At 55.9% G+C, this 16,029-nt stretch overlaps 1 protein-coding gene across 1 annotated transcript in view; it reads left to right on the top strand.

Annotated features, from left to right (window-relative positions):
• Positions 1-12,679, top strand: part of MINDY4 (MINDY lysine 48 deubiquitinase 4) — a 109,904-nt gene extending 97,225 nt beyond the window's left edge. Inside the window, exons 16-18 of the mRNA XM_039229916.1 lie at positions 1,830-2,010; positions 2,533-2,605; positions 12,247-12,679. Of these exons, the coding sequence (XP_039085847.1) occupies positions 1,830-2,010; positions 2,533-2,605; positions 12,247-12,295 (303 nt within the window). The 3' untranslated portion in view covers positions 12,296-12,679. The remainder of the gene's footprint in view (positions 1-1,829; positions 2,011-2,532; positions 2,606-12,246) is intronic.
• Positions 12,680-16,029: the final 3,350 nt, after the last annotated feature.

The raw sequence follows: 16,029 nt of genomic DNA on the forward strand, positions 1-16,029 counted from the left end.
TTATGTAGACGCCTGCCCCCTGGCAGGTTGCACGGCGCTTTTTCCTGCAGTGAATGAGCCCCGGGTCCCCGAGAAGGCTCCCCGTTCGAGGTGATGCCCTCTCCAGAAAAGCCTCTTTTGAGCCTGGAACGGGAGCCAAGTTTGCAGTGGGGTTTAGGCACGTCCGGCCACGTCCTCTAAGGCATCTAATTCCCCCACATCCACCAACGAGCGAGCTCTGTTGTCACGTTTTAATATCACAAGGGGCCGGGGTGAGAGTCCTATGGCCCGGTGGGGGTGGGGCGGGACACTTGGAAAACGGGAGAGTGACCACGGTGTAAAGATTGCCCTCCCACCCTCTGGAGGAGGCAGCTGTTTATGGGTAAGACTTTCACCAGGGACCTGGTTCAGGGCCTGCGGAGCAAAGTCCCCCTGTCCGAGACACCCCAGCCCAGAGTCGGCTTCAGGAGGACCGCTCGGCCACTCTTCTGTGACAGGCCAGAGAAAGTATGCCCTTCTCCCCACTGGAAAAATAATTCCCATTCTTTCCTTAATCCGCAGGCTGTGGCTGTAAATACCTGAGCATGCAAACATCTCCCCGGGGCTGGTGGGGATTAGGGCAGAATCAGCCTGGCCCGTGGCCTGTGCAGAGCTGAATAAACCAGGGCCCCAGGGTGGGGGCGAGGTGCTGCTCAAGGGAGTCGCAGGTGACTGGGAGGGAGCCCCCCCTGGGCCAGCCGGTCGAGGGGCAGAGACGGCCCCGTACCTGAACAGGACTGCGCGGGGCACTCTGGCCGCCTCTCTGCCCTTTGCAGGTAGAACCGCAGCAGCACTGAGGGTACGAGGCATGACCCGTGATCTACCTTCTCTGAACACCCCTTTGCCGTGGCAGTCTCCGTGGGGAGCTTTCCAAAGGAGTCTCTCATCAGAAAGTGCCAGCCCTTACCCACCCCCTCCTTTCCCCTGCGTTCTCTCTGGGATGCCCTGCCAGCCCCAGGGTGTTTCTGGATCTTCTTTCCTCGTACCCCCTCCCACACACTGCTTGCCCAGGGGCCCTCCCTCCCTTCCCCCCTGCCGTGGCCCCAAGCCCCCCTGCCTTCAAGGTCAAGTCCTACCTAGATGGAGTTCAGCTTCATGCATGAGGACCTTCATTCGTCAAACATTTGCTGATGTTGACCTTTAACCCCTGCCCTTGGTGCTAGGGGTATAGTCCAGCGTGCAGGAGGCAGGCTAGCGCGTCATTGTGAGCCAGTGATGCACTGTAGGAGAGAAGGCGGGTACCCAGGACCTAGTACCTGGTAACCTCCGCCCAGGGGCTGGAGGGAGGTGATTCGTGCTCCCTGGTTGGATAATGTGGGTGATGCAGGACCCGGCGAGGGGAGATGGGTGTCCCAGTGCTCTGGGTGCTGGACGGTGGGTGGACAGGCCCGGAGGCTTGCCGTGCTGGCACAGCTGGAGACTGGTGAGTTGCCGGTGTGGTGGTGGGCCACCCCCAGGTGTGGAGAACCGCTTCAGAGGTCATCGTCCGGGAAGGAGAGGGAGTGTTGGAGGCAGGATGGGCAGCACTGTGAACCAGCTGGGTGTGGGAGAGGAAGCGGCAGGGGTGCTGGGTTTCTGGCCCGGGTATCTCGCATGTCTGTGAGGGGAGGGCCCGGAGAGCCCCAGGGGCGGCCCCGGGAGACAAGCCGGTGTCTGTGAGTGGCGCCCTGGGCCCCCAGCGTGGCACCGAGGCCGTGATCCCCAGCAGGGTCTCTGAGGGCAGCCGCTCCCTGGGGGTGGACGGAAGTTGCTCAGGCCCTTTCCCTGGTGCCAGCGCGGATGTGTGTGTCCGCTCCCTCTGCCTCTTCCAGGTGGGCTGCTTCCTGAAGACCCCGAGGTTCCCCATCTGGGTGGTGTGCAGCGAGAGCCATTTCAGCGTCCTCTTCAGCCTGCACCCGGAGCTCCTGAGGGACTGGAGGGCCGAGAGGCTCTTCGACCTGTACTACTACGACGGCCTGGCCAACCAGCAGGAGCAGATCCGGCTGACCGTCGGTGCGCCCCCGCCCCCCGCGGGCCCGCACCCTTGGCTTTCGCACGTCCTAGGGGCAGAGGCCGTGCAGACCCGGGTCTGGATGGGGGGGGATCCAATAGCGTGTGTGGGCATGTCCTCCTATAGGAGGGGCTGGCGCCGGGCCTTGAGGAACCGATGGCAATAGAAGATCTAAGGCAAAGTTGAGACCAGAACCTGGAATACCATGCCGACAAGTTTGGGTTCTATTCTGCAGGCAATGAGGAGCCATGGAAGGTTTTGGAGCAGGAGAGTGATGAGATCAGATGTGTTTTTAGAAAGAATTATTCTGGTAGCTGAAGGGGGCAGGAGGGTGGGGACACAGATAGAAGGCCTTGAGAAGAGTGCCGTGGTCCAGAAGAGAACTGATGGGTGGGAACAAGGGTGGGTCCCATAGAGATGAGAAGTGGGGCAGGTGCCAGAGAGTTGGGTTGTTGGTGACAACCAGCAGCAGGCCGGGCTCGGGTCCGGGGCTGATGAGCGTGTGCCTCTCTCCCACCCCCCAGACACCACCCAGACCGTCCCTGAGGACAGGGACAATGACCTCGTCCCGCCCCTCGAGCTCTGCATCAGAACCAGGTGAGTCAGGTCTGTCTCTGGGGCCTCACCTGAATGGCTGGGAGGTGTGGTGGTTGGGGGTGGCCGGCCCTGTGGGAAGGACGATGGGCTTCTGGATCGCCCTAGCCAACAGTGTGTGGTGAGGCGGGGCCCCTGCAGAATGGACAGACACAGTGCTTGGGGCTTGTGAGCTCTGTGGCCCACGTGGAGAAGTGTGTGATCTGTGAGGTGACCGGTATCAAGACAGCTTCTGAGGATGGCCCTGTGGCAAGGGTGGTGGTATGAGTAGGTGCTTCTTGAGGTAGCTACCACCACATGTGGTGAGTGCCCTTAGGTCCAATCAGGAGGAAGGGCAGGTAGGGGTACAGGTAGGGGGAGGGGCGGCAGTAAGAAGGTGCAGTGTAGGAAGGCTACAGGGCCCAACTCGTCAGTGGCCCCCTAAGGTGTAGCTCGGACATGGCTTCCTGTAACAGTGGCCCCTCCGCATCAGGGAGGAGCAGCCCCAGTCATTCTGTTGGTGCAGGTTGGGCCCTCTGAACCCCGAGTGAGGTTCCCCGTAGCCTTGGACACAGGGTGGGGTCGTTGACTCCTCTAATGCAGCTCAGACTCGGGGTGAGTCAGGGCTCATTTTGCTCATGAGCCCACTGACCAGGCCCCAGGGCTGGGGACAGCACTCTGGAGGGCCACCCCCAGCCTCAGGTGGGCGCTTTTTTTTTTTTAATTTTTTAAAAAATGTTTTATTTATTTCTGAGAGAGCGACAGAGAGAGAGACAGCGTGAGCGGGGGAGGGTCAGAGAGAGAGAGGGAGACACAGAATCTGAAGACAGTCTCCAGGCTCTGAGCTAGCTGTCAACACAGAGTCCGATATGGGGCTCAAACCCATGAACCATGAGATCATGACCTGAGCCAAAGTCGGATGCTCAACCGACTGAGCCACCCAGGTGCCCCTCAGGCAGGCCCTTCATAAAGCCTTTAAGCAGTGACTTGGAGGCCTTGGGGTGCAGTGGGGGGTGGTGGGGAACAGGGAAGGGAAGGTGGAAGCCTGGATTCCAGTGCTTTCTGGGGAAGAGGTAGAACTCGCAGATGGTGAGTGTTGGGTTCTGGAGCTCGAATCCTGGTCTTTCTGCTTTCTGACCATGAGCTGTTGGTCTTTACCTGTCTGTACCTCATGCTGTTGCCTGTAAGATCGGAAAAATAGATGAGCCAAGCACAGGCTCGTTGTGAAGAGCACCTGGTACGTTACCAGGTTTTCTGTAAACAGCTCTTACTACTATTGCCTTAGCTGCCCGTGACTTGGTGTGACCCCAGGAAGAACCTCGTGTCCCCGACTGTGAAATGATTGGGTTGGGGTGGAGGATGACGTGGACGATGCTGAAGCCCTGTGGCTCTGACCACCTGAGATCCAGGGGGCTCGCCTGCAGCCTGGGGGTGCTCCCCACCTGCAGGCAAGTGAGCCTTGACTGGAGCCCCATTCCCAGGGGCGACACCACAGAGGGGACCCAGGAGATGTTGGGAATCCTCATTACGCCCCATCCGTTCGTCTGTCTGTTCATCCTTCCACCTGCCTGGCCACCAAGCCAGGGACAAAGCATTCTTGTGGGGTCATGTGCTGGCTTCTCTTTCGTCGAGAGGATTAAAGGCCCATGCAGGTCGCTTTCCTTTCATGTACAAAGGGCCACTCATTCCAGGTGATGACAGAAGAGCAGCGGTGGAAAAAGGAGGTGACACTGGCTTTGGCACCGTCTGCAGGACGGGGTGGGAGGCCACGGGGCATCCTTCCTGCAGATGGGCCTGCAAGCAGGGCTGTGGACCGCACCCTCGGCACAGGCTCCACCCACCTCCCTACCCTGAAGGCCTCCATCTGTCTCCCTATCCTTTCTGGGGTCAGGGCTTGGGGAGCTGCCCCATCTGGAAAAACTCCTTTTCTCCCAAGGATGCTTCCACTGTGGGACTCACCCAGTGCCTCCCATGGGCCCAGGGAGTGGACTTTTCTGGGCTCATCCCTAATTGTCTAGTGCTCCGCAATTACTTGGAGCTCCCTGGTCCACCAAGGAGCTCAGGCGAGGGCCCTCTGAGTGTGAGCATGGGCCCAGAGTGCCTCTTCCTCTTCTGTCCGCTGTCCCTTCTCCCAGGACCCCACCCAGCCCAGCTCCAGCCATGTGCCATGGAATGAAACAGTGAAAATCATCGGGGAAACTGGGGACACTGCCTCCACCCAGGAGTGAGCCCTTGGCCTGGGGCCTATGGTCCAGGCTGAATTTTGTGCTGCCCTTTTCTGTCCCTGCTCACTGGCAGGGCGTGGGGGTCAGGCAAGGTACCTAGCCGTGTTTCCTAGTCCTTGTCCACAGATCGGAAGTCACATCTGTGCAGCCCACAGGGTTAGGGACAACTGGCCTGGGGACTCTGGTTGGCCCATACTCCACCCAACCCCCTGATGGATGTGGGGATGAATGCTCTGACGCACTCATCTGTGTATGGTTCACCCGTTGAGGAGATTTGCCCTAAGGTGTGGTGCTCAGGCTTTAGCAGGCATCCCTGGAGGGCGCGGTAAAACACGGATCAGCGGGTCCTACCCCCAGGGCGTCTGGCTCAGTAGATCTAGGTAGAGCCTGGGAATATGCATATCTGGGGAGTTCCCAGGAATTGCTGGTACCGCTTGCCCTGGACTACACTTTGAGAACTTCGGGTGCCTGGTGAGGGTAGTGCCTACCCCTCCGTCACCCTTCCTGGCTGCCTTGTGAGTCAGATGTCAAGTCAAGTGCTGACCCTCTAGTATCTGGTCTGCTATAATACACTGGCCCAGGGGTCCTTCTTCCCAGCTGTGGGCTGCCCCTTCCCTCTCCCCCTCCGCCAGGTATGAACATCCATCCTGTGCTCACCTCTCCTACTTTCCCTATCACTTACCCCAACATGGTGGGTCCACCTGGGCAGTTAATGCAGTGAGATTTTTCCCAGCACTATTCCCAGAAAAGCTGAGTGGGTGAGTGAATGGTGGGAATGCTAGTTTCCAACCCTCCCCACCCTCCCGCCAGCACCCATCAGATAACATACCACTGTAATAGGAAACAGCAGGCCCAGCCTCCCGGAATCCTGTTTCGAGGGGTTGGATTACAAAGGCTTTGCGTTTTGTTTTCATCCCAGATTCTCAAACAGCTCAAAGGGAAAAACTTGGGAAAGTGGCCTTCAAGGTCATTGAAGACCCTGGGGAGAGAGGGCCCTGCCTCTTGGGGGATGAGCCCTGCTGCCCATAGGAGGTCCCCACCCTGACAGGAAGGGGGTCCACACGGTGCCATGCCTGAAGTCAGGCCACGTCTCAGGTCACGCCCAAGGGATGGACCAGGCCTGTGGGCCCATCTCTTCAACCTCATGGAACCCGTGGGCTGGACTCCATGGAAGAAACAGCCGGATAAGACTGGGTTTCTTGCTCTCAGAGTTCACAATTAAATAGAAGTCAAGTTCATGATCGACCCCGTCCTAATCCAGGGAAAGATGCTCTGGCTACCCTTAAGCCCAGCTCTATTGCCGCATAAAGACCTCTGATGCTCACCCGACCCAGCAGCGAGCACACCACACACCTGGCCCGTCCGGCAGCCTGATGAGATGCACAGAAAGGCCCTTGAACACCACCTGATGTGGGCCTTCCTGTCACAGGTGGGGGTCTCCCGAGTGGAGGTCTGCGCCCCAGGCCACACTTCGAATCACAGACAGCGCAGGTCCTGGAGCTTAGGCCCATGCTGTCCCAGCCCCGAGGAAGGTCACAGAGCGGGCAGTGGGATTTCCCGCCACCTGGCTTTGTTGCCACAGCGACATTGCACAAGACCAGGCCGTCGGCTTTGCCTCTGGGGAGGAGTATCCCAAGTCGAACCCACCCCAGGTCCTGCATCACCTCTGCTCTCAAGTGTGACTCACGTCTCGGCCTCTGGGGGTCTCCCGTTGCCGCCACTTGTGTCTGGATCGTGGGGTCTGTCCTCTGCGCCCCCATTCCCGCTGCTCTCTAACCGTCTCAGCAAAAACAGACTCATTTATGGTCATTTTCAAGCAAAATGCACACGGCGACCTCCCGAGCCTCTAGCCTAGCTAGAGTAGGAGAAAATGAAACAGTTTTCAGTAGTCCAGGGGAAAGAAGAAAGAGCTCACAACCAGGGCCTGAGGCTGGGCCACAGATGTTTCTATTTGGAGGCTCAGACAAGAAGTTGAAAATATAATTTCAGTTGGGAACAGTGCCTTCCAGGGGCTGGGGCTGAGTGCCCAACCCCCTCAGCTGTGTCCCCACCCGCCTGGGGGCCTGGGCTGGTCTTCACACCTCAGCTGCCACCCTTCTTGCCCAGGTGCCCTCTTCACAGTGCCTTTCGCCCGTCAGAGGAGGGTTCCCTGGGTGCTCCCACGGCCTCAGCCGCCCCTTCTGATCCCCTGCCTTGCAACTGGCATACACCCCTGCCCATTGTGTCCCTGCCCTGGTTAGGTTCACAGGACACTCAGCACCATGATGCAAGGGAGGAGTGCAGAGTGGGACTCTGGGGACCTCAGCTGAGTCCTGGCCCTGCTGCTGTCACCTTGTATGACCCCCGGGAGGGTTGGTTCTGCTCTAGACCTCAGTTTCCCCATCTCTTGATTGGGTATAAGGATCCCTTTCCTTTGGAGACCATAGAGGCTTGAATGTGTGTGTGGGGGCAGGTGGGGAGGAACAATCAGGAAGAGGCAGAGGGGAAGAGACAAAAGAGGATGAGGACCATGGACTGGGCTTTGTGACTGCCAGGGTCAAAGGCAAAGGAGAGTGCAGTGCGAACAGAGACTGAGGTTCTGCCCCACCACCCCCCACCTCCCCCACGGGCGCCTGGGCTCCAGGGAAAGCAGCTGTTGTGAAGGAGTGTGTCCGTGTCACAGCACCCCAGCAGCCTATGCTTTGGCACTGAGAGGCCCTGGAGGGCACAGAAGCCTGTGATACCAGCTCTGCCCTTGAGGGATTTCCAGACTAGTGGAGGAGGGAGACCCCAGATAACCTGGTGCTGAGAAAGGACCCTCAGGCCGCTTGGGGGTCAGAACACTTCTGAAGGGAGGAGTTCTGGATCTGAGCCTGAAGAATGGGGGGCGGCGGTGAGGGACGGTTATTCCAGGTGGGGGGCACTGGCTAGGCCAAGGCGCACAAGTGAGAGGCAGCATATGGGGCTCCTTCCACAGTGCTCTGGCCCCAGGGGCTGGAGCACAGGAAGGGGAAATTGCCCACAGGATGCTTGTCTGGAAATCCACAGTGAGTAAGAGGAATTCTGTGCTGTATTTCTACTGGTCAGCTCTGGGGGCTTTAAAACCAAGCCTGCCCTCTTCGTCTTGCTGATGCAGGCTCTGTTAGGCATCCCCCCCTTGACCCTCCTGCTGAAATACACTGGTGTCATCAATGCTGAAAATCTGTGGGGGCAGGTAACTGCTGGAACAGCTGCTGGGATGGCCCAGGGGACGCAGGGGCCTCCTTTGTGGCCATGAGGTGGGCCCCCTCTGTGATTGTCAGTCTACCCGAGCTCTAGGGCCCACGGCAACTTCACTGAGCTCAACCCCTAAGCCAGTGGTCCTCACCAGGAGATTTCAGGCCCCAAGGACTATTAAACAATGTCCGGAGACATTTTGGGGGTATCGCAGCTGGGGAGGAGGGTGCTAGACATCCCAGAATGCACAAGACAGCCCCCACAACAAAACTGCCTAGCCTACAATGTCAGTGGTCCACAGTTGAGCAAGTCTGCTATAAACTCTCACTCTTAGCATCCTGAACGAACACTGGGTGAGTGAGCGTTGATTCTGCCTGCTGTGCTGTCTATGGTTCCGTTTCATCCCTCCCCTTTCTCTGCCAGTCCCTAGTTGCATATGCAGAGCTCTGTTTACTGTCCTTGTAATTGGCCTTGGACTTTCCTACTGGAGAACCATCCATCCCCACGCAAACACAGCATCCTGTGTCTCAGCCCTTTCCATTTAAAACTATCTCTGATTTTCTAGCAATTGTGAACTGCTTTTCTCTGGTGCTTCTAAAATGCGCTCCCCACCATTGGCACCTGTTGGCTGGGCTGCGGTGGGCTAGTGACCTCTGTAAAAAGCCTCAAAACTAAGCATAACCCCCCTAATTGTAAGACTCGGTCACTGTTGGTGTGACATGGATACCCAGTAGCAGACAAATAGGACTCACCCTTGCATTGAAGCCAAACCCTGTGTTGCCAGGATCGGAGATATTTGCAGATTGGGAGCTCACAGGAGGGTCTTCTCTCTGCTTGTCAGAGTCAGGTGGGTGAAGACTGGGAGCCAGGGCGAGGGTTGTTGGAAGGGCTTTGGGGGCCAGGCTGAGGATAGGCCTTCTAGGGATACAAGTCTGGTGTACTTTTGACTCCCCCACCTCCATGCCCATTCCAGCCATGACCAGGGTAAGGAACCATTGTGGTCTGGGCAATACTTTTCCCTTCACAGTCTGGGTCTGAGATGCCTGCTTGGAGCTAGGCTGTGTGGGTAGAGTGTTGCTCTCCTTCACACCTGTTTTCTCCTGCCTCCGGGGAGCGGGGGGCGGTCTGGATTCAGGATGTATCCCTAGTGTCCAAGACTTTGATAAGAAACTTACAGAGGCTGATGCTGACCTATAAATCTTAGTGGAACAATAAAAGCTTTTTCATGACATGCTCCAAAACTGCAAAGATGATGAACAGAGAAAGAAAACTGAAAATCTCAAGTTGCATGGTAGAATCAATTAAGCCCCAAGTCATGTTGCTGCGGATGGTTGAAGTACTATTACCCCACTTGACGTGATAGGTCAGCCTGGTCTCTTGGAACCTGTGATCAGCACAGTGCCTTCCCAGCCTGTCTTACCCCTGGAGCCTGCCCATTTGTGCAAGTGAGAGCTGCATCCATCATGCCTACTGACTGGACTGATAGGGGCTACTCTGGAACATCACTGGCTCCAGTACCAAACAGCGCAGACAGTGGGCACAGACTACCTAGGAGTGGCCTGACTTCTCCCAGCCATGTCGAAGAGTGTCCAGATGCAGTCCCAGTGCTTCTCCAAGCAGTGATTGGATGCTATGATGCTGATGGGGTCCATCAGAGTGGCTCAACCCCAGAGCACCTAATAGACTTCTCTAGATCTGTCCCAGTGCTGACACACAGCAGCTCAGGAAATAGCCTAGAGCACCCAGGCAACCACAGAATCACTGCATCCCCCATAGCCAAAGGAACACGTGGTACCGACTGTTCCGATTCACATGACATGATTGACAGTGAGCGAGAGGCAGGGTCGATGGACAAGCACAAGAGGGTTACCTGTGCCATCCCAGGTTGTGTTTGGAATGTGTCTTGTTGAGGTAGTTCTTTCCACAATTAGCCTTGAGACAAGACCTCTTCTGGAAACGCAGGCAAACTTTTTTGCACATCCAGACCCGCTTCTGAGCATTTGTGACCAGAAGGATCCCAGGAATCGAACGGTTCAGTTGGTGAGAGGCACCTCCCAGCCTTTCACACGGGAGAGACTAGGGCTGGATGTCAAAAAGCCATTCAGCCCCATCTTGGGTGGGCTCTCTCAGCACCACAAGGCTTTCTCGGCAACAGTGAAGGGCACACAGAGATAGTTTTGAAGGACGAGTTTGCGAAAGCACTGTACAGTCCTGGCTTGGAAGGTTTTCTGCCATTTTCCACCATTTCAGCCTTTTATGCTGAGCACTGTAACGGAAAGACGTGACTCAGCATTCCTAATAGAGACCAGATAAGACGTCCTGGGGACATCGACCGGTGTGTACCACCACACAGGGTGGGGCTGTGTCTCGTGTCTAGACCGTGACCAACACTACATCCTCACATTCCGTCTGCCCTCACAGTGTGCTGGGCGAAGTTAGGAGAACAACGGGTTAGTCATCGTTCCAAAGCAGACGAGAGGCAAGTATCTCCCGCACTAAACCTTTCCCCGGGAGCAAGACACACAGAATTACCACTAAGTTTTTTTTTTCTTCAAACAACAAGAAATATTTTTGCTCATTTGAAGAGGAATGGGCTGGTGGGAAGTGTGCAAAATATTCAGCGGAGGAAAATCCAGTCTTTACAGATACGAGGAAGTTGCCCGCAGTCAAGAGGAAAGTGGGATTACTGAGCAGCCTAAAAATCAGAGCCATTGATGGGGCCGTTGAAGCAAGGCACACACGTGAAGAAAGACAAGGAGTGGAAGCCCGAGGAAGGGAGGAGAAAGAAATTCAGAGGGAGTCCGGGCTATTCATGAAGGGGGAGAAGGTTGGGTTTGCAGCCGACCACCACCAAAACCTCTTGGTGCGTCCAAGCATTCAGTCAGAAGTGCAACAGGCTTCCTTCGGGAGAAGGAATTGTTGCAAATTCCCACCTCAGGGATACTGGACTTTCCAATGCAGATGTACAATCAAAGCGAGAAAAGCTTCCTTTTGGTTTTTTGTTTTTGTTTTTGTTTTCACTCTCCTCTGCTGGCTGTTAAGATTTTTACTTCAGTTGGAAGGAAAACTTCAGGTTTTGAAAATGTCTGCTCTGTTTCCAAACCCCACACTGTGAAAAGCATTTCTAGCCCCCAGTTCCAAAGTTGGCACCCCAGTACTGCTGTTGAGATATGCAACAGCTGCTTCCTAGTTCTTAGAATCTTAGGATGTATGTACACATATAATACAGCCAGTACCAGGTCTTGCAGAAATATTCCATACGTTGTTTTAGAACACTAGCATGCCATGTATTAAAATCAAGTGTTGGGACATTTTTGTGGTCTCACCTCCAACAATTTTTAGTTTAGAACTGAACTAGTATTAAGTTGTATCCAGCCCTTGGGCTACAGTAAAATTATACTCCCTGCTTTTTTATTTTTTAACGTTTGTGTATTTATTTTGAGAGAGAGAGAGAGCACACATGATTGGGGGAGGGGCGAGAGAGAAGGAGAGAGAATCCCATGTAGGCTCAGCATCATCAGCATAGAGCCTGATGTGGAGCTCGAACCCCCAAACCGTGAGATCATGACCTGAGTCAAAATCAAGAGTCAGACGGTTAACTGACTGAGCCACCCAAGCATCCCAGAACTCACTGCTTCTTAAGGCTTCATAAAGTGATTTTTAAAGATGCAAATCTGTGTTTTACTTAGCTGTTCACAGCCCTCCATGGCTTCTCATGACTCTTAGAGCAAAGCCCAGAATCCTTTGAGGCTCTCAGGTCCTGTGCTGGGTGTGCCACCTTGCCTGCTTCCCACCCTCTGCCCCCACCTCTCTCCCTACTTTTCTGGGAGAGCACTCCAGGCTTCTCCCATATGTAGGTCTTCCCAAGTGCTTTAGAGTGTCACCATCAGGTACCCCTGGAAGGTGGCCAGGTCTGCATGTGTGTAGATCATTTACACCAGCTGAGGGCCCTGCAGTGCCAGGCACAGATGAGGTTCTCAGTAGACACTTATGGCATGAATGAATGAATGAATGAATGACCTGCCGCTTCTGTCTTCTCCATTGCTCTCTGGGGTCCGAGGTGTATTTGCGTCTCATAGGGCCTCGTGTGTAGGTTTATGTGTGAATGTGGAGAGGCTAGGCAGGGAGGGTGGAATCAAAGATCCTCCAAGCCCCTGAGACAGGAGCTTCAGGTGAGTGAGGACAAGGGACAGCTCCTCTGTGGGCCTCTCCACTCTAACTCTGTATCTGTGACTCTGTGCCTAGGTGGAAGGGGGCATCAGTGAACTGGAACGGCTCAGACCCCATCCTGTGACCTCCCCTGCGGGTAAGCGAATGGTTCCACCACTCATCACTGGGGGGTGACAGCTGAGCCCCAGGCCTCAGGGACAAGTCCTTCAGATGACCATCACCCCCGTCTCGACCAGCAATGCTCCAGAAGCATCCAGAACTTCCCTGCCCCTTCCACGAAGGGCCCCCAGGACTGTGATGAGGGCCCAGTGTGCTGCTACGCGGTTTCCTCCCAGCTGAGCCATGGCTGCCAAGGATCGGACCGCCCCTGACACTTTTTGTCTGCATCCCTCCCTTGCTCCCCGCTGGGCCACCTGTCCCCTCGTCAAGCCTGTGATACGGTCAGCCTGGGGACCCTGGGTTCATTATTTCCGGTAGTTGGCTTTTTATAAAGCAGAAATCAAACCCATGCTGAGGACAGAGAGAAACTCATTCTGTTGTGGTGAAGGGAGCATGAGGTCTGCGCAGTTCAGGGCTGGGGTGGAGCAGTGATGGCGGAGGGGCCCCAGGGTCCTGGAGATACTCCCTAATAAGGGTCTCTGCAGGCAGATGGTACCTCTGGTCCAGTGGTGTCCTTGGCCGGGCTTCTGGTCCAGCCTGTCTTCTACTGATCAGCCTCGGTCTCAGGCACCAGGCTCTGTAAGCCATATTGACCAGGAGCAACCCAGGTCCCCTGAGAACCTGTCTCAGGGCTGATCCAGATCCCCGGGAGGTCCCAGGAAGACGATCGTGTAGACCTGGAGGGCAGGCTGGACCTGGCCAAGTGGATGTGGGGAAAAGAGCCTTCTAGGGAGGGACCTCTCAGCCACAGAGGGCAAGAAGATGGGATGGGCAGAGGCAGCAGGTGTAGTCTCGCCCGTGTGGCTGCCACAGAGCCCTTGTGAAGAGAACTGCTGGAAATGTGAGTGGGCAGAACCTGTGGAGACCCCCATCCTGCCCCAGAGCAAGCATGGGGCAGGTGGGAATGGGAAAAACACAATCACTCATAAAGGGAACATTGTACAGTTGCAGCCTCCTCAATTCCATTGATTTACATCCTCCTGGCTTTAAAAGGGAATATGAGGGAATGTGGAGATGCAATAGCAGGTGGGGAGACCAGAGAGAGAGAGTGAGAGAGAGATGTGTCCAAAACCAAAGGCAAGGAACGCTTTGTGACGGCTTCTAACAGCAGGACTGAGCAAGGGCACTCAGAGGCAGAGCACTGGCCTCCAGGAGCCGCTGTCACGAGGTCCGTCCACGTGAGATGCCGTGAGCAGCAGAAGGGCAGGGCCTCTAACGGAGCTGTCCAGTGGCTGCCCCGGCTGCACCCAGCAAGGGCGTGGGCCACCGCTCGCAATGGGCCCTGCAGAGGTGGGTGTTTTCATAGAAGGAGCAGGTGTGAGCTCCTCCTGTGTTGCCCTGGCCCAGGGAGAGGCCTGGGAGAGTTCTGATCATTGGACGGCGACTAGTCCCCAGCCCCTTGCATGTCCCCCTTGGGCTCGGGACCCAGCAGCTCAAGGACCTTGTTCCCTCTGCAGCGCTGGCTAGAAGGACACGCCTTCTTCAAGCACCAGGCGTATGGGGGTGACAGCCCAAGGGCCTGTTTTGCACTCTCATGGGCTGGGCACGAGCCGTGGCTGGATTGTCGTATTGTCATATTATCGTATTGTGGGTCTTTGGGGAGAGGCTGGGAGGAGCCGGGAGGGAAGTGAGAGGCAGGGAGTGCCTTGTTCAAGCTGTGCGGAGGCCCCAGTGGGGTTTGCTGTGTAAACTCCAGCGGCCATTCACAGCAGGCGTCCAGCAGAAATGCTTCCTATATGTCCCCGAAATGTTTATGCATTTGTTTTCCTTGGCCAGGGACGGGCTGCTCCAGCTGAGTGCCGGTGGAGGAAGTCAGTTTCCCTGCAGCAATGCTTGTTTATCAACCCGGGAAGGAAAAGTGTGTCTTTTCAGTGAAACTCACTTAACCTCCTGACCAGGGTCCCATTGGCAGGGCTGGAGAAATAAAAATATTCCCAGCGTTGCTTGAAAAACCCAGTTCCAACACATTACAAAAACACTCTTCTAGAAGCCAAGGTGCAGGTACATGCGCAGTGTGACTCCCCGTGCCTGGGGTTTCCTGGAATGGGAGAGGAGTAAAGCCCAGCACCTCCCTCTCCCGGAGTGGACCCACAGTACTGTCACCAAGCCAGCGAGAATGCAATAGAGGCACGTGGGTGTTCTCCGCCTAGGGTGCATGGCTTTCTACGAAGACTATGGGCAGGCTTCTACGGGTTCATAGTCTCCTTCCCACATTATATTAAAATCTTTGTGTTCGTGTATGTATGTGTAATATTCCAAAGAAATATCCTTGAACTTGGACTAACACCCTCCTGAATTCCACAGAAAAAGTGGAGAGTTCTAGAGTTGAGCGGCTTGTGAAGCCGCTCCAAGCCTTCCAAGGGCAGCGCTGGACGTGGCCGCCCCATCTGTGCCCCAGGCTCTAGGGGTGGGGGGCCAGCCGCCAGGTTAGTGAACAAGCTGACCTTGGTGAGGTGCGAATTCTTGGTCTCTGGAGGAAAGAGCTGGCCCATTGCACTGCCCTCCCAGTAGTATGAGCAGTAAGGGCCGTCTCACTGCCCATACTCTCCCATCAGTGGAAACTCCTCTGCCCCCTTTCTTCTTTGGGGGCTCCCGTTACTAGCAACCCCTCCTGTTCCCACCCAGCTCCTTCCCCTTTTAAGAAGACCCAAGCCTTCCTTCTGCAGGATCCACATCTAGACCATGCAAAGCACCCATTCACCTTGGCCTTCTCAGCTCTGGAGGTCAGACATTTCCTGCCTCAGTCTGTCTGTCTGTTCAGCCTCCCATAGGGAACAGCAGTGTCTCCCATCCTCAGATGGGAGTCAGGGACCTTCCGCCACGGTGCGCGCACACGGCAAGCTTTCAAGCAGCTTTCTGGAAGCCTCCCCCACTTGGCTTTAGGGGAGGAGACGCCCGCCTCCGGGCCCCATGGCTGGGGGAAGGAATCCGGCACACTGATGCCACTCTCCCAAGAAGCCATAGGTAGCTCCTGGCATCTTCCACCGCCAGCCCCGTGCTGTCTTCACCTTCTTCCATGACCAGAGGATGTGATGTGTTGGTCGAGCACCACTGTCTCGGTGGGTACTTTGTGGCAGCAGCACAGGTAAGGAGAGCAGTTTCCAGAAGGATGACAAGGATTCCCTGAGGGCTCAGAGCTGGGCAAATCTTGGAGGGGCGCTGGGGGATATCCTAAGTCTGGGGTGCATGCAGATTCGGTCCCCCTGCTTGTTTCTGAGCAGAAGGAAGTTAGGGGTGGGGGCCCAGCCCATCGTGAGCAGCAGCAGTGGGCCCAGCCTCCTTGGGAGGGCCAGGGATGGTGAAGGACCAGTCTTAGGCTCCCACAGGCCCGGGGCAATGCTAAGCCACCCATGGCGAGGGGAAGACTCATCTGCCCTCCTGTAGGCTTTATCTAGTCCTGCTGTTCAACGTGTGTGGTCCTTAGCCCAGGAGCACAAGCAACACCTGAGCACTTCGACATGCAGTGTCCCAGGCTCCACCCACGACCTCCTGAATCGGGATCTGCATCCTAATAAAACCATCAGGTGAATCAGGTTACACTTAGAGAAAGCTGTGCTCTGGAGCTTGTGACTTTGTGGGCGTGACAGTGTGAAAATGCAGAAGCTGTCCCCATAACAAAGCAGTACTGAAGGGATGTGCGGGGGAAGTGTTGTCCGAGGAAGCAGCAGCATCAGGACCAGAGGCCCCCACGGCTTCCTG

The sequence above is a fragment of the Hyaena hyaena genome, unplaced genomic scaffold (assembly GCF_003009895.1).
Source record: "Hyaena hyaena isolate Hyena2069 unplaced genomic scaffold, ASM300989v1 scaffold_40, whole genome shotgun sequence".
Classification (NCBI taxonomy): domain Eukaryota; kingdom Metazoa; phylum Chordata; class Mammalia; order Carnivora; family Hyaenidae; genus Hyaena; species Hyaena hyaena.